The sequence below is a fragment of the Pseudorasbora parva genome, chromosome 5, assembly GCF_024679245.1.
Source record: "Pseudorasbora parva isolate DD20220531a chromosome 5, ASM2467924v1, whole genome shotgun sequence".
Taxonomy (NCBI): Eukaryota; Metazoa; Chordata; class Actinopteri; order Cypriniformes; family Gobionidae; genus Pseudorasbora; species Pseudorasbora parva.
In genome coordinates this window covers 37,351,644-37,370,613 of record NC_090176.1, presented here as the reverse complement: position 1 = coordinate 37,370,613, position 18,970 = coordinate 37,351,644, and the positions used below count along the sequence as shown (strand labels likewise).

At 38.0% G+C, this 18,970-nt stretch overlaps 1 protein-coding gene across 5 annotated transcripts; it reads right to left on the bottom strand.

Annotated features, from left to right (window-relative positions):
- Positions 1-645: 645 nt before the first annotated feature.
- On the bottom strand, positions 646-18,719 carry gabpa (GA binding protein transcription factor subunit alpha). 5 transcript variants are annotated; one of them, XM_067444195.1, is made up of 10 exons: positions 16,915-18,719; positions 16,500-16,596; positions 16,250-16,394; positions 16,067-16,151; positions 15,512-15,739; positions 8,090-8,284; positions 7,934-7,987; positions 7,617-7,745; positions 1,465-1,657; positions 646-1,334 (listed from the first exon to the last, which is right to left on the bottom strand). In XM_067444195.1, the coding sequence occupies exons 2-10, from the start codon at positions 16,574-16,576 to the stop codon at positions 1,073-1,075; spliced, it is 1,368 nt and encodes a 455-aa protein (XP_067300296.1). In that variant the 5' UTR covers positions 16,577-16,596; positions 16,915-18,719; the 3' UTR covers positions 646-1,072. The 5 variants fall into 5 exon arrangements, with proteins under 5 accessions (XP_067300296.1, XP_067300299.1, XP_067300300.1 ...); XM_067444198.1 differs by having other exon boundaries at positions 17,631-18,719; XM_067444199.1 differs by having other exon boundaries at positions 17,846-18,719.
- Positions 18,720-18,970: the final 251 nt, after the last annotated feature.

The following is an 18,970-nucleotide window of genomic DNA, read 5'->3' as shown; positions in this document are numbered from 1 at the left end:
GTGGGAATTTGCTTCAGAAATAGCCATTTTTTTGATTGTGTGATTTTTGTCCCACTCCCCTCTTTGTACTCCCCCAGTGTCTGTGATATTCACGAACACGTTGGGACAGAAACACTTCACCTCCTTTCTTTAATGGTTTCACTGAAGTATGTCATAGCACCTTATAGGCCAGAGCAGGTAGGAACGGACGGGTAGATATAATGAGTTCATGCTATGGAGTCTTTTGAAATGACCTTTTAAGTTATTTTGAAAGTGCCATGTTGAAGGTAAATTGTGAACTGTTGTAAAATGCATTGTATGAGACTGCCATTAAACGATTCAAACATTGTGCAGTTACGTCACAGTGTACACTGCTCATTATGTTCCTGTATAGAATTACCTTAGCTCTAAAATCTGGTGTTGTGCTGATTTGTGGATACTCTTGAGGTGAGTGGTCAGTGGGGAGCAGAGAAAGCTCTTTCTGTGACATTTTCCTTCAGTATCTCTTCAAATCATTGGCTTAGAAGGGGAAAAGCTTTCTACAACACTGTAACCCATGAATAAAGTTTTGAATGTACATATAAACTGCTTGTGATGTGGTGTTTGGTGCAAAAGATGAGAAAAAATGAGTTTTATTATCTACTGCATTATGCAAGACTCAAGCAATTCAAAAACCAACTGTCTCTTTATTGCCCTCTGTTGGACAGTAAAAAGTACCTCATCTTGAGGAAATTGGACACTCAAAAATAAAAAATAAAAAGATCCTTTACAAATGGAAAATATCAAAATACACTGCCCACATGGCTATCAAAAACATAGAGTATATACAATGGAAATATAGCCAATGCTACCCTGCAGTCAGAGACCAAGCATACAAAAACTGAAAGCTCATACATGATCATCTCATCTCTCACACAAACATACACATTCGCTCTCTAAACATTTTAAGGACACACACACACACACACACTCGTAACAAAGCGCACATCTGCTTACAAACCCGCTGTCTCCCTCCCTGCCCAAAGTCAAATGTTGAACCCGATTTCCTCCCATCTTAAACTTGTCTCCTGTCTCCTGGCAAGTCACTCCCTCCTCAACTGTCTTTCTCTAACGCTGCTGCAGCCAGAGTGACTGTGGTGACGGGCTGCCCCGAGGCGGTGGCCAGCGTGACTGTGTTGACGGGCTGGCCGAGGCCATGCAGCTGCACTCGGGCGAGTTTCTTCTGTTCGCACTCCGTCACCAGGTTGTTGAGCTCTGCAGCGCTGTATCCAATCAGAGTCCTCAGGTCACACACAAACTTGTAGACAAAGCGCTTTCCCTGCACTTTGCTGATCATGTCTCCGTCATAGTAGTACCTGTAGACAGGAGACAAGATTGATGGACAATGTTCTTGTTGAAGTTTTATATTATCTAAAACAATATTGTTGATTACTAGTTGCATCTCTCCAAAATCACCTAAACTAAAGAAGAAAGAAAGATACACACCTGAGTGCTCTGCTCAGTTTCTCGTAGTTCATGGTGGGCTTGTTCTTGCGCTGGCCCCATTTCTGAGCTACCAGCTCAGGCTGATTGAGTTTGAACTCGCCTTCCTCTCCCACCCAGGAAATGCAGTCTCGAGAGTCCTTATCTGTCAGCAGCTCCAGGAGAAACTGCCACAGCTGAATCTGACCATTATTACCTACGAAGTCACACAACACAATAATTAATAACTTGATTTGTGATTTGAATTGATCATATACCACAGGATGTTACATATGGAATAACAGTAAAAGGAGAATGTTTTTATAAAATGGATAGTTCCAGTCCTTGATTCTGATTGATTGAGCAGTGTTCGAAGCTGTTATAAACTACTCTGCAAACATACACTTGTGATAAATATTAAAATAAATGGTTTTATATTAAGTAAAAAGCCCAGTGAAGTCATGGTTTACAGTGAATATAGAACAGCTAAAGGGGTTATAGAAAAACTGCTTCAAGTCTTACTGCTTAAAGCATTATTCTCCAACATTGTCCATTAAAGGAAAGTCAATTTATAAAAAATAAACAGAGAAAGAAAGAAAGAAAGGCATTAGATTATTAGAAAATCATCAATGTGTAAACTACTATTGAATTGTTTGGGGTCAGCATGATTTTTTAAAATGTTTTTTAACCCCTTAAGTGTCACTGGCCCACCGGTGGGCCCATTTGCCACTGCATGTTTAAAACAATATATCCTATATTTATCCTGATCTAATGTTGACAAACTATATATCAATCGAAAGCTTACGAACTCAAGATTCATCCTGTGCAAACCGATTTGAAATCGGACGTTGCGTTACCATGGAAACGAACGGTGCTCTAAATTATTCTAGCGGGCTCCTCCCCAAGTAGCGTTGTCATGTTTCATATTTATTTAACATTTATTTAATTTATAATAAAAACCTTTTCTAATCTTGACAAAACGCATATCGTCGGAAAGGTCTTAGTCTCACGGTTCTATATCTGCAAACTGTTTTGTGATATTTACACAAAAATATATACATTTGACACAGGAAATTGCATTTAAAAAAATCAATGGAATTTCAATGACACCCGGTGGCTATTTGTGGTACAACGCCTAAACAAAATCTCATGGGAACTTCAATTTTTGTGATATCAACTTCAAATTTGGAACACAAATTGATTAGACATATGGTTTTGATATGATAGTAATTTTAGAGTCCACATTATTTTGTAACATATATATTTTATATTAAATATTAAATATCTAGTACAGTATATTTGATTTACAGTACATTTAAACTTCCATAACTTTTTTAAACTTAAATTTTTTGAAGTGATTTCACTTGAGCAATACTCTGCTGACTGTCTTCTTTAAAATGAGATCAAACTTATGTCTATATCAGGGATGGAAATTAGCACCCGCCACCAGCCAAATGCGGGTGATTTTGAGCTGTGGCGGGTAAACTCGCTTCACCTACCGGCCACTGTGGCGGGTGAATATAAATAGCATACTGTATCCCGTCGTTATAAACTTTGTTCAATGCATGCGAGTGGGGCCGTATGTCCGAATATGACCAGTCGTTTTCTAGGGATGAGTCACGATTTTCGAATATTCGATTAGTTGATTTAACTATAGAATATCGAATAGGCTGTGCGATTGTCGTCTAAAAAAAATCCAGGTTTGCTGCGCTGATGCGGTGGTGACGTGTTAATGTAACCAGCGGGTGGCGCGCGCTGTCAAATCCGCACATAAAAGCTGTCAATCAATTTTCACACAACAAAAAAATAATACATCATCATGCACACTACGTGGAGTCACGATGTCGAATAAGAGTTCTGTGTGGAATTCTTATAATAAAATTAATGAAAAAGAAGTGCAGTGCAAACTCTGCCATGCGATGCTTGCTTATCATAGGTCAACCACTACAATGCACAGTCATCTGAGAGCAAAATACCCAGCAGGTCCATCCACAGGTCAGCAGCAATCAGTGGCTAGTTTTATGATCCGATCAACCAAGTCGGATGCTAGACGGGCAGAGCAAACAACGGCCCTCATCACGAAGATGATCGCTAAAGATATGCTTCCGATCAGCTTTGTAGAAGGAGAGGGTTTTAGAAGTCTGATGGAGTTTGTAGAACCCGAGTTTACTGTCCCGTCTAGAAAGACGATCACTGTCAGACTGGAGAAACTTTTTGATGACCATGGGAGCTGCACAGTCAGTTAGGGATAGTTGAAAAAATGGCACTGACGACAGATTCATGGACAGCGCGTTTATCCACATTACAGTGAATTAATTGTTAACTATACCATAATGAATTAAACAGTCACCATTGGTCTCTCTCCCTCTCTTTCTTCATATATGTAGCCTTTAAACCGTTTTAAATTAATAGCGAATAAAAGCGATAACGTTCCAGTGGACAGATATCTATCATTGATTTTTTTTCTTTTTTTTTTCTTTTTTTCCGAAACATGCAAACATATCACCATTTATACAACAACAAGCTAGAAAGTCGACAAAGCAATTTCGGTCAGAATTACTGTAGACTAATCGGTAACAAGCATTGAGAAAAATGTAAAATGCTTATTCCTCGCTTAATTTTTTATAGGTTGCACGTGAGGTTATTTTAGCCGAACCACTCAGCTTTCTACAGCCTGGTTGCACGTGAGGGGAAAAAAGCCTTCTTCCACTTAAGAGTTGTATAGCCTATTTTTAAGCACTTTTTATTTTAATATAGGCCATCTCTTTACATAAATATTATTGTCTACTTTAAAAAACTGATCTCGTTATTTTTCCAACCCAACTAATGATCCATCTGCGCTTTCTATATTGCGCATGAGGGAAAAAGGTTCCTTCCACTTGAGAATAGTTGTGCACTTTTAAACACTTTTTATTTTACTATATCTCTTTACATAAATATTTTTTATCCTTAAACTGTAATTTCGTTATTTTACTAACCCAACTAATTAGCCTACTCAGTGCTTTAGGTTGCACGTGAGAGAAAAAGCTTTCTTCCATTAAGAGTAGTGTACTTTTAAGCACTTTTAAATTTAATATATTTCTTTACATAAATATTATTTTCTATTAAAAAATATATATAATTTCGTTATTTTTTTAACCCAATTAATGACTCAGCGCTTTCTATAGGCTATCGTTGCACGTGAGGGAAAAAAGCTTCCTTCCACTTAAGAAGAGTTTATGCACTTTATATGTCGCTTTACATAATTTTTTTAACTAAGTTTTTTTTAACTATAATTTAGTTATTTTTCTGACCAAACTAATACTCACCCGTGCTTCCAATAGGTTGACGCACTTTTCTCGGAGATAGGGCCTATTCATTTTTGATTTTGCCTATTTTTATTAACGGTCGTTCGTGTAGCCTAGCTAGTTCATGACCACTTTACAATATTTCATCAACATAGTTTATTTTGAAGCCTATTCTATTCTGTTTGTTCTGTGTACAAAATAAAATATTTTTTAAGTTAAATGCAGAGTAGGCTATAGCACTATTCGCACGGGATTAGTATTATCTAGGGACCTCTGAAATTAGGCTAATTCCCCACATCTGAGTTTTGCGTAATAAATAAAAAACGAAATTATGTTTATTTATTACTATAAAATAATCAAAACGAAATCGATGCCTGTTTAATGATTTCATACAGCTATATCTATAATGAAGTCTTGACATCATATCCGGGTAATAAGTCAGTAAATTCGAGTAAAATCACAGGCTTATCCCGTGCGAATGCGCACCACGCAAAACTCAGATGTGGGGGAGTAATTTCTAAATCACAGAGGTCCCTAGATAATACTTATCCCGTGCGAATAGTGTTTAAGACGTATAAAAAAAGACGAGAAGATCAATATTTGTGTAGCCTGCCTGACACGGTATTTTCACAGATCTCATCTCTCATCATTTAGCCTATTTAAAATGGCATAAATGCATCAGTTATATTCTCAATTTAATTTACAGAGCCATCCCTACAAAGTTTTTAGGTTAACTATAGAAGAGACTATATAGAATTAGTGTGTGTCGCACTCGCAAGAACGGGCCTGGCATCAGGATGATTGCGTGATGTTGGTCAGCCTTCACGGCACAACCCGACTGTAGCCTACACGATGAACTTGAGTGCACATTAAATGAAAGGCATTTAGGAGATTATACACACATTTTCCCCCGGTCTTTATTTGTTTGTGCTGACCACGCCACTATCAGAGACCCGGCGTTTAATTGACCAAAGGCTTCTATGCCAGTTTGCGTGCGTGCGGGGGAGGGGTGCGATTTTCGAATATTATTTTTGCTTGAAATGCACATCCCTATCGTTTTCGCCGTCATTACCCGGATGTAGTACCAGAAGACGCGAATACGAACTTGTGCACGCTGAGAGAAGATCCATCACTGTGCATCATCCGAAAGCGTGCACACGTCTCGCATTGTGCAAATATTGAGTTATCTTTCAAGTCTTGCACTTAAATGGACAAACTCACACAAGAAGTATTTCAACATGTCAATCTTGATGAGTATCCAAGCAGACATAGTCTGAATATGCCTTAAGTGAACTGTATACAGTCGAGAAAGACGACGCATATCCCTATATTAGGTCTTAAAGGGGCAGTAGCCTTTACTGCTCTGTTAAATGTCAAACAAAAGATAAGGACATCACTCAATGCTCTTGATTGAATAGCTTTTGTAAGTTTAATAAGGATTATTCTTTAATTTAAACAGTTAAATATGCAGTTATTTTACATTTGATTACTTTTTTTTTCAATTTCTGTACCTTTCTGCAGGCCAGTAGACCTGTGCATTATTATTTAATGTACACATGAGTGAGGTCAAGTTAAACATTTTAGTTTGAATTTTATTTTATACTGTTGGTTGTTGCAATGTGCCAAATAAATATTTGCATAATTTGTAATTGATTTACTATTAGAAACTTTAATATTAATTTATGCAATTGCAATGCCTTGATTTTTAGTACAGTTACACAGTCACAGCATTAGCCATAAATGCAATGGATAATTGGCATAATTTCTTTTAGTGTTTCGGTTTCAGCCAATAATTTTTATTTCAGTGCATCCCTACTGACAATGTTCTGCTCGGTATGTCATCAACACGCTTCAGAAGATGCCAAAACTAACAGTTTCATTGTTGGTACTAAAAACCTAAAACTGGAAGCAATAAAAGACCACAAATCATCCAAATGCCACATCCAGGTAAAAAAAAAAAAAAAAAAAAAGAGCGCACAGATCCCTAATCATTTAATGAAATGTGTCTCAGTTCATGGTTTGTGTGTGTATAAGAGAGAAAGAAAAAATGTCAGTATTTCATTGAGACTTGAGATTAAATAAACTGCTTAAGTATTGTAGAGCATGTAGTATTAATTTTTCACATGCAGTTACACATTGTCGGTTAAAAACAAGAAAGTGGCTGGTTAAAACATTGAGTGGCTGGTAGATTTTGAAATCCACCAGCCACAGTGGCCGTTGGACAAAAAAGTTAATTTCCATCCCTGGTCTATATTCCAAAGCATTCTTGAATTGCAACCATTTAAGTTTGGATAGTGAATTTTCATGTATATTTTAAAAAAGGGGGGTGACACTTAAGGGGTTAAAGAGGTCACTAATGCAAACAAATGTAATGCAATGAAAAATAAATTGAAATATTAAAATTTAAAATAACTTTTAAATGTTGTACATTTTAAAAAAGTTAATATAAAATATTTATAAAACATTTTTCAGGATTTTTTTAAATGAAGAATCGTAAGTTTAAAAGAACAGCATTTCTTTAAAATATATTTTTTTCTATAACAAATGTAAAAAGTCTTTCAATGTGACAATGTAAAAAGAACTGTCATTTTTGACCATTTTAAGATGTCCTTATTGAATAAAAGTATGATTTATTTATTTTTGTATCATTATACAGACCTCACAATTTGAGCAGTAGTGAACATTATGAGTGGAATTTCAAAGATAAGATAACGTAATCATCAGTACCGGTATATTAGATGACATTGTGTAATATTTCATATATAAATGTACTATCCTGAAAAAATGATGTATTTATAAAAACAGCATTTACACCATTTACATTCATTTACTTCAAATACACATAATAATGTTTATAAAGCTGAGCTTTTACATATTGTTTGTATGTACCTGTGCGGTTGCCTGGGGAGCTACGCTCCTCTCCTGAGATCCGGGGGGCTCGGGGTGTTTTGTTGTGCTTCATCACCTTAATGGCTGTGGGCGTTGTCTGCTGCACTGGGGCAGGAATGATCTGCACAGCTGGAGAATATCAAGAAACTGTTACCCAGAAGACCAACACATGCTCCTTTCATTGAAAAGCTTAAGTGTTGCCTGGAGACACAAAACTGCCCTTCAAGCAACAGTCATGTGCAGGTTATATAAAGTGTTATTCAAGAAGGTACTCAAAAAAAGCTTTTGTTGAAGATTCAGGATCTACTGATACTCACGTTGATCAATGGTGACTGTTGCTTCCTGACCCTGATCCTGACTCGCAAGTACATCTGCACAGAGCATTACAAAGATTGAAAATTGGCTAAAAATATTGTGATTGCATCTAAGAATACACACCACACACACTCTCTTTCCTCTTTTGTGAAACTTACACTTGCGTAGAAGCTCCAGGTGGCTCCACAGGATCTCTCCGCTGGGCACTCTCTGGAGGAACTCCTCCTGGCTAAAAGCACAGAGCTGGCGGCCAGGGATATGAATGCCACCCACCTCCATTTCCTCAATGCCGAACTCCTTCATAACCCAAACTGCCCAATGGATTACCTGATCTGCTGTCCACTGCACCGGGTCTGACATAAAAACAAACAAAGCTCATCAGATGGCTATACTCTGCTATGGACTAAAGGTGTAAAAATGCAATGATCTGACAATGACAATACATTGCATTCAATGTTCCTTCTAAGCTGCGAGCGTCTTCCGGTTTCATAGAGAGAATGATGTCAAATGCAAGCGTCAGCGGGTCATGTTTGCGGTCCAAATAGCTCAATATAAGAGGCAATGTGAAACGCAAAGACGTGAAATAAAACATCATCATGTATTAAAGAACACTGGCTTGATTAAGTGGTGGAAATAACGGATGATGGGCACAGCACAGTAAAAAAAACTCTAAACACCTTGATAACACGGCAGTTTAAATAGATGTGTGTGTGGTTTGGGTTGGGTTTCAGAGATGTTTAGATAACTTTAAAAGAGTTCACATGCTCCCTTGAAAACTACAGTGAGGAAAATAAGTATTTGAACACCCTGCTATTTTGCAAGTTCTCCCACTTGGATATCATGGAGGGGTCTGCAATTGTCATCGTAGGTGCATGTCCAGAGACATAATCCAGAGACATGATCTCATTATGAGAGACATAATCTAAAAAAAAAAAATATCCAGAAATCACAATTTATGATTTTTTTAACTATTTATTTGTATGATACAGCTGCAAATAAGTATTTGAACACCTGTCTATCAGCTAGAATTCTGACCAAAGACCTGTTAGTCTGCCTTTAAAATGTCCACCTCCACTCCATTTATTATCCTAAATTAGATGCACCGGTTTAAGGTCGTTAGCTGCATGAAGACACCTGTCCACCCCATACAATCAGTAAGAATCCAACTACTAACATGGCCAAGACCAAAGAGCTGTCCAAAGACACTAGAGACAAAATTGTACACCTCCACAAGGCTGGAAAGGGCTATGGGGAAATTGCCAAGCAGCTTGGTGAAAAAAGGTCCACTGTTGGAGCAATCATTAGAAAATGGAAGAAGCTAAACATGACTGTCAATCTCCCTTGGACTGGGGCTCCATGCAAGATCTCACCTCGTGGGGTCTCAATGATCCTAAGAAAAGTGAGAAATCAGCCCGGAACTACACAGGAGGAGCTGCTCAATTACCTGAAAAGAGCTGGGACCACCGTTTCCAAGATTACTGTTGGTAAAACACTAGGACTTCATGGTTTGAAATAGGGCTGGGCGATATGACGAAATATATCGTCTGGACGATAGAAAATGTCTATCGTTTTATATAAGGCTCTATTGCTTACGCCACGATAAGGCGTTTACGGCAGAATTTTATGTCAAGATGCACCTTAGGCCACGGCATGCCCATGCACGCTGCAATACATAAACAAACATGGAGGTAGACGGTAGTAGACGCGGTTCAGATCAGGGTAATTCTCAGAGTAATTATGCCAGAGTGGTGGCATAAGCGCTCAAAACAAACTTCAGACACAGACGCTGCAACGGGCTGTTACGCGTGGCACACCATAGCCATATATTGAAATATTTTAATGACATTTTCTTGACCGACCACCGAGCCTCATTAGCCGGTTGAAACCGGTTAACCGATTAGTTTAAAATATGCTGCGCTATTTGAAATAACAGCCGCGAGCCACGCTCCCTCTCTCTCTCTCTCTCTCTCTCTCTCTCTCTCTCTCTCTCTCACACACACACACACACACACTGTCCTAGCGCTGCCGCCTCCCTTCCACTCACGTCACTTTTTTTAAATCCCCCACAGCGCAAAACACGAGTCCCGTTTCGAAATGGTTTGGGTACAAGGTGATCGCGTTGAAAATAAAGGCATTTGTCTAGCATAAGAAGCTCATTTGAAACATTGCCGCGGCTCATTTAAGAAAATGACAGCTCCGAAGAGATGCCGCTTTAGTTCGAGGTAGTTCTAACAATAATAAAGAAAGACGATCAACACCTTATGTGTTACCACTGAAATGTAGATTTAATATATTTCCAAAAGTAAGCCCATCTTATGCGGAATGACGCTTCATACTGTTGTCTGCCCCGGCTCTAACCTCGAGTGTAGCCTGTTTACTTTTTGCAAACCTTGTGAGCGCGGAAACCCAAACGCTGTGACCTCGCGTCAAATGTTTTTATTGGTTTATTAAGTACAAACAGGCGAGTTATGAAAAATTGAGTGCGAGGGATATGTTCACTTCACACAAAAAGATTTTGGAATGAGATGGCTAATTGTAGTAGCGTTTAGTCCACTGTATAATAGCCTAATTTAGAGATCACTTTTTTTTTTTTTTAACCGACAACTTTGATCGGTTAACGTTGATACGGTCAACCATCCCTAGGCAGGTGTTAACTTTACCAACAGTCTTGCTTGAAAAAAAGGTTCTAAATAAAATAAAAATGTAGTCCATACTACCTTTATTTGTTTTGTATATCATTTTAAACTGCATTTCCACATTGCAATTTTGTATAGACTATTCATAAACTGAATTAACAGAAAAATTGCTATATCGTTATGTATATCGTTATCGGGATATCAAATGAGCTATATCGGGATATGAAATTTTGGCCATATCGCCCAGCCCTAGTTTGAAATCATGCATGGCACAGAAGGTTCCCCTGCTTAAACCAGCACATATCCAGGCCCGTCTTAAGTTTGCTAATGACCATTTGGATGATCCAGAGGAGTCATGGGAGAAATTCATGTGGTCAGATGAGACCAAAATAGAACTTTTTGGTCATAATTCCACTAATTCCACTAAACATAATTCCACTATTTGGAGGAAGAAGAATGATGAGTACCATCCTAAGAACACCATCCCTACTGTGAAGCATGGGGGTGGTAGCATCTTGCGTTGGGGGTGTTTTTCTGCACATGGGACAGCACTGTATTAAGGAGAGGATGACCGGGGCCATGTATTGCGAGATTTTGGGAAAACCTCCTTCCCTCAGTTAAAGCACTGAAGATGGGTTAAGGCTAGGGCTCTCATAAAAAAAAAAAAAATCAAATTCGAACGGATATCAAATATCTAGCAATGTATTTGAATATATTCAAAAATCTACGAATAACATTGTAGCGCCTCCCATCCAATTAATCGCTGTGCTTTGTTACTATTGATATGGAGCAAAGTCTTAGATTTCAGATTTACATACATCTATTTTATTACAAAATTCAAAAACATAAATACCGTTTTGGCACTGTGGCGTAAGCTCGCTCTAGCTCAGCTCAGCGCAAGAGAAGCGGAAGAGCGCACATGCATCTTCTCTTGGAGTAGAAATATGATTATGTAATTGAAAAGTTAATATTATAACTTTATTTTTATTTTATTTTAAAACATCCTTGGGCCCAATTCATGAAACATGAGGAGAAAGAATTTGTGTAAATCGTTTGTAAAGCTGCTCTGACGTCAATTTTCTGATTCACGAAAATGTTCGTATTTCAAAAAGTTAGTTGGTACGAAATACATTTACACCTGCTCCCTATCACGTGTAAATGCTGTGTAAAACATTTGAATGGTCTGTGTTCTAATTTAGGCAAACTGATGACATTGCATTTTGATGCACTATTTTCTTCCTTTGTTTAACGTTGGGTAATAGGCAGCGCTTATTCTGCTGCCACCTACTGACGGTTTAGTTTAATATATTTTTCAACATTTATTTTGTTTATTCAAAAATACAAATCTCATATTATTTGATGCAGTTGTAATTTTCAGTGTAAATGGCTTAATTTGATTGGTAACAGCCCTATAGTGTCTTATTTTAATTTAATGTATAGATCAAATTTAAGAATATAATATGAAACCTGAAGCATAGCTTATATTTAATAAGATTAGGGGGAAAATGCCCTTTATAAAAGGTAAAATACCACAATTATGCAGATTTAAAATATGTCGAAGCTGATTGAACACTGGTGAGAATATTGCTTCAGAATAAGTTATATTTACAACACACACACACACATAAATCGAACTTTTCCGGACAAGCAATTTTTTTACTTGGACAAGTGAATGACCGATTTACTTGTCCGAAGGACAAGCACATGAACATGCTTAAAGGGGTACTTCAGCGCTGGGAAAATGAATCTGTATTTAAACTGGGTCATTAATGTAGTAGAAATGTGAAATTATTTTTGAATTTGGTTCCTTCTAGACTGAGAAAAGACAGATAATGTATTTTTGTCTCATGGGGATGAAAGACAACAATTCCCAGAATGCTTCACTGCCCTTTGAGGCCATTCTCAAAGCCACCGCTACTGGATTACTGTGACTGAGTTAGAGAACAGACACTACAATTAAAAACTGAACGTGTCTGTTCAATATAATGAGTGAGTCACCGTGCGAGTGTCACAGCACAGGAGTCAGATGACATTTACTGTCATGATTCTGAGCTCTAGTATGAGAGCTGAGGAAATCGCGACCACACTCGTGGCATATACGTTCACAACATGTGTTCAGTCTGGCGCATTTTTAGTTCATGCCTTTGGAAGCTTAACTTTCATAGAAATTATTTTGAGAAGTTAAAACACTTACACATTGCTCAGCATTGCTCCGTTTACATGAATGCCTGCAGCTGCACAAGGCTCAAGGGCACAATCATCTGAATATACACCAGGGTTTCTACTGATACAAAGCAATATGCTAATTGCTGAAGTAACCCTTTAATGTGAGCCCTGCATGGATATTCTGTATCATAGCAACCAAATTATCTCAGTTGGAAAAACGCTGACCTTGCAAAGTGCTTTCAAGCCCCACCAGCTGGCCATTTTCAGAAGAGCAACAGCCGTTTTTAGCTGGCTAAAATGCTTTGGTGAACACATAATTATTGAATATTTATTGCAAGGCATATGGCCAATTAGATTCTTCAACATTTATGCAACATACTGGAGAAAGAAATCCAGAACATTCCACAGCGTTCCTGGACACTTCATTTGCATTTGTAACACATGGGCGGGATTATGCTAATTATGAATGAGTGTGCACATGCACCCTATTAATGAACATTTGGAATTCAAAAATATACACAAGTTTAACTAGCAAATCCATGGTATACGAAGCATCTGTGAATACGGAGGAGTTTTCTTAAAGGTCCATTTTAAGCACAAATTTCTCAGAATTTGCTCATATATTTACAAAAGTTTCATGAATGAGGCCCATTGAGTCTAATTTAAGTGTTTGTTTACAATTTCCCATATTTTACAGCATTACTTATGAGATTTGTATTCCTTGAGAAAATTTGCCAAGTAAATAATCTATATTGGATCGAATTTAATTGCAAGCTTGTGAATCGAAATTAAATCAAATTGTGAAATTCGTGTTAATACCTAGCCCTACTAAATACTGCCTTGGTGAGAATAAAGCCTTATTTATACTTTCGCCTGACGCTGTACCCAAACAGACGAAGCGTTTATACTTAACAAGTTTATATTTTGAAACAACAGGGGGTGATTGAATTAATTATCCTCTTAAACCATTGTAGTTGTGGTGCCTGCTACTTCATTTTTTTGGTGGGCGCTCCAAAATTTTTGCTGGTACTCTTAACTTTTTGAACCAAAAAGTTGAGCCCTGAAGATGCCAGTACAGACATACATTTGCCTCAAAGTCACGCATTTCTGCAAGCCGAGCCACACGGACAGTTACAAACAATTCCATGTGCACCAGCTCATGACATGGTATCTTGCCCACTAATCCCCATGCATAATTTTTGCCACACTTGGAGACTTAAAAAAATAATTACCCTTACTAAACTTAAATCTTTTAGAAAATCCTTTTTTTTTGTGTAGTATTTTTGCAATAAAATATCCAAAAATCACTAGGCCAGTGATCTATATTTTGTTCAGGTGAGTCCTCACAATATCCCAAATGTTTCCAACTATTCGTAAATTGTGAGGAAATTCCTATTTTAACCAAGGAGCCGGGACGTCTGAGCATAGCATCTGAGGGAGTTGCCTGTCAATTGCATCACATCTGCATTATCCCCTGTTTCCGGTTTAATTCGGCAGAAACGCTGTACTCTTAGCAGTGTGCAACAAGTGTCACAGCAGCCGCTGAGCGAATGCATAGAGTAACATCATAACATAATTTTAAACACAATTAAATGTATCTAATATGATAAACAGAGCTGCGTTACCTCATACTCATGACCGGAAAAGCAGAAAGGGCACCTTTGGCTGTGTCCCATCATAATAAAAGTCCCAGTGCTTGCGAGCCGTGTGTTGTTCAACAATCGCTCCAGCAGCCGTGCTCAGCTGCTTCAACACTCTGTCCTGCTCTGTTACATACTACAGTAACGTTAATAACCGCATCCATGAACATAGTTCATAGAGTCCTACCCCGATTCTTTTCCACTGCTTGTGAGGTGAAGACCTAGCCTGACGTGGTCATACTCAATTCTAGTCAAATATAAAACTGCTCCATTGGGCTGTGATTATGGGGCTTGTTTCAAACGAACCAGGAAAGACCTCAATTGGATAGACCTACAACCAATCAGAGCAACGAAGTGCATTACGTTAGTTGTCAAATCTCAAAAGAGCTCAACTGCACTGTGTTGCCAAGTCCACGTTTTTTTTTTCCGTAGGTTGTTTTCTATGTCCGTGGGTGAAGCGACTATTATGTGATATATAGACCAATGAGTGCGAATTTTAGCAGGCAACCTTGCCAAAATAACACACATTTTACCCCCCAAACACCATTTTTTTCCCGGAGAACCCCCCGAGAAGCTTTTGTTTAGGGCTAGTAGTTGGCGGGTTTTGTTGTATAAACTTGGCAACCCTGTCTGCACACGCGCTGGAATAAACGATCTTTGCCAGTGTTGAAAAAAATAAAAGAATTTAATGATACAAAGAGTTCTTGCCCAACATGATCATCATTTTTGAGAGAAATTGTGAAGGTGAATGCATATACAAACAAGCTCTCCGTTTAAGATTTGAACAAATATATTCCAAGCCCCTTTGATGATGTGCATGGTTACATCACTGTTTATCATCTGTCAATCATCGTCTAAAGCCCGCCCTAATGATTTCATTGGTCCGAACAGTTTCTTTTCTGAGATAATTACTCCTCTATGGAGCGAGGTCAGACCGAACTGCCCGACCTAAAAATGTTGTGGGCGGGGCTAAGTTCGGCTGCCATCCAGGCTAGTGAAGACCCCATGTCCCAAGATTCTGCGTTCAAACTTGGCATCATCAAACTACGCCTTTGATTTGAATAGGCGCCCTCTAGCATGCGGAAAAGTTACATAGTGCAGCTTTAACCCATAAAAAAATGACAAACAAACTACTCACCATAGGGAATGTTCAATCGAACCTGCTCCTTGCGATAGCCTTCCAATGCGGCCGCCCAGCGGGTCACCTGCTCTGAAGTCTCATCAGGAATTGCAGCTCGCTCCACTGCAATCACATGTCCATCCTCCACCAGATGGGCTTCCTCGCCAGCAGCCGCGTCTGGATCGATCACCACCTCAACTGTCTCCACTGGTTTCACAATCTCCAGAATATTCAATTTCTCTTCACCTAAAACAGACCAGACACCCACAAGAATTATTTTTTTTCATTAAGATTTACCTTAGTACTTTATTTACTTTTTAATCACATTTTAGCCTTCACTAGTTCAATACAAATGGTCCTTTGTGTAACAACTTAATTTGTGAAAGTTCAAATAATCCTATCTCAATCAATATGGGCTCATAAAAGCTGCATGCATAATTATAAAAGAATTAGCACTGTGCTGTTTAAAACAGTAGGACAGGTCAACTAACCAAATATTTTTATTTGTCTTAAGGCCATGTTGACAAGTTCAGATTTGTCCAACTGCAATACGAAATCATTGTAAACTGTTACCCTGTTTCGTGACAATCTGCACGCTGAGCTGTACTGTGCCATCTGTCTTCACTCCTTGATCGAACAGACTGTGATCAGGATGCAGCTACATGAGAAATAAAGCAGAGACAGGGAGTGAAGCGCTTAGCCAATAAATACAATGAGTGCACTCAAATAAGATTACATTAATACAGAAGCACATACTAGGATGTCCTGCAGACAAATGTCATATCCATCCAGCGGGACCTGAATGCGAGGCTCCAGTAACTTCTTCAGGTTACCGATCGGCTCGTTGATGTCAATGTCCTGAGTAATCAGTTCAGCTGCTGTGATGGTTTGCTCTTCAATCCTGACATTTGGTCACATAAAACAGATAATTTCACAGACACAAGATACATGTTACTCAATGAGATTATTCCTCAAAACATTTAACATAAGGATGAGAATCACTTACCCTTCCTCTAAACACTCCTGTTTCTCACGTCCATCAATCTCAATTTCAATCATCTCCTCTGTCTCACTTTTTGACATCCCTACAACTCCTTGTCCAACTATGAAGCAAAAAATATATATATATAATTTAAAAAAGACAAAATATTTTTGCAACTAAAGTGTGCAATTATCAGTAACACTTTACAATGTTGCCTTATTAGTTAACTTAACGCATTAACTAATATTTACAGTGTTTATTAGTCTTTGTTAAAGTAGTTAATAAAATGACTATTGTTCCTTTTTGTTCATGTTAGTTAACACATGTATAAGCAAACATTAACATTAACTCAGATTAATAAATGTTTAAGAAGTATTAGGCATTGCTAGTTTATGGTAACTATAAAGATAACAAATAAAACCTTATTGAAATGTCTTACCAATTATCTCATACTTCTAATGTTATGAATAAACGTTGATTTTACATTATGTCTGACATTTTAATGAACAGTTAAGGTATAAAAAAACATCAAAATCTGGTCCGATTGAAGCACTCATTTTGTCAAAGAAGTCTCTGAAGTCTCATAAACTCTCACGCAACGCCGAGGCTTTGCTAGAGTACAGGCCCACCATGACGTTTTTCCTACATTAGCACTCTTATTAAAACAAAAGAGACGCACTTATTTATTAAATGTGCCATTTGTTTGGTAATTCCATTTATTATTTCAGTGTGCAGAGTTAAACGCAATATTATATTAATATAATTTCCACCCGCGACTGGGTGGGAAGACGACGCGCGAATCCATACAAACGCAGTTGCCATGTTGGAATGCTTTTGGGTTTCGTAATATAACCGCATAATTGGGCGTAAAAGACGACTTTTTAAAACTTCTGAAACTTTCAGGGGTAGCTACACATCAAGACTTTTGATTCTGGAAAGTTAAAACGGAAATGGAAGAAACGGAAACAAAACAAGAGAAGGGCAGATGTAAAAGCAGCCGGAAATCCTGGCCGAAGTCACGGCGGCTGACAGACTTCCGAAAACAGCCGTGCGACTGAAGAAACGAACGGAAACATCACGGTGTTAAATTATGCGGTTCGTACGGAATATAATGTCTACGGCAGGTACGACAATGGATGGAATATGTATGTATACCTGGCCTCTTTGTTAGCTGATTAGCTTATGCTGACGAAAGACAGAGACACGCCTGGCTGAACTGAATTATCTTCTCACACGAACTGCTCGCGCTAACTTTTACCAAAACTCGTGCGTCTGCTTTTTTTTAACGACCGAGTTATACACGTCAACAATATATCACGATATAACAGATATGTTTTAAATTCCATAATAAAATATACTGATATCTTTACCTACTGTCTGTCGGATGTGAGAGGGCTGGGTTATTGTCAGTCCTGTTAGCACTCCAGCTAGCTCTGTTTCCCCTTAAGATGCTAACAGTTAGCTCGCGCAGAAAGCGGGAAAACTGACACGCTTATAACCTCACACACTTGTAACATTCTTATTTCTGTCCGCGTTTATCTTCGATAAATTAGTATCGCGGCCCAACGTACCTCTTTATCCCGTTCAGTAAGTGCTGTGTTGGAGTTTTTTCGGACTAAAGCTGTGTCAAGGGCTATAGTTTAGTGTGTGCTAATAAGTTGAGCGAATGTTCATGCTGGTTTTTGGTCAACATTGCATTGGGGGCGGGGATGAGCTGGAGGCCTTGCTGCCCACTGACAGCAACATGTACACCCCACTCTATGCAGTTTTTCAACAATATCTCATAATATATATGGGTATTTATTATTTGTGCTAAATAGCAGCCAGCAGCAGATTCAGAAGGTGTCGACTTTCTCAGTGTCCGAAGTATTAAAATCGACGCATAGTTATTATTAGATAGACTACTTATGTAAATGCATATTTATTTAGTTATATATACATTGCATACTGTACATATACGTACATAAGCCTCCTGTGTATCCCTCATTTATGTAGCATATAGTAATTTTTATGTTTTTATGTTATTCTTAAACTTACTATTTAATTTTTCTGTCTATTCACTTGCGCTATGTCCTCTCAGGCTCCTGGAAACCACAAATTCCCGGTGTGTTTTTGGATACTTGGCGAATAATGCACATTTTATTCTAGAATGTTTTGAATTCTTACAAATTGATTAACACTACAGTCCTTTCTTGGACACTTTAAGTAGGCTACGTTTCCAGCATCGACATTATTACATTATTCTCACTGTTCAAAGCACTTATTTTGAATGAGACTTTTATCAATTTGTGTTGAAACCAATGATTAAATAAACAACTTGGAAAACTGATTTGTGCATTTCTTTATTTAAAAAAAAAAAATGTTACAGTGAAGTAATTTGTTCTGTGTAAAAAAGGAATAGATATTTGTTTGCATTTTCGTCATTTTACATGACATGTAACAAAAGACAAAGAAACGTATAGCTTTTGAAGACATTGTTCGTTCATTTGAGCCAC

What these genes read in the sequence shown, in the direction of transcription:
- gabpa (XM_067444195.1), bottom strand. Translation starts at nt 16,576, where the DNA reads ATGTCAAAAAGTGAGACAGAGGAGATGATTGAAATTGAGATTGATGGA. An exon ending in TTTGTCTGCAGGACATCCTA is followed by an intron (nt 16,152 to 16,249) that starts GTATGTGCTTCT and finishes TTTCTCATGTAG; the next exon opens with CTGCATCCTGATCACAGTCT. An exon ending in AAACTGAGCAGAGCACTCAG is followed by an intron (nt 1,335 to 1,464) that starts GTGTGTATCTTT and finishes TCCTGTCTACAG; the next exon opens with GTACTACTATGACGGAGACA.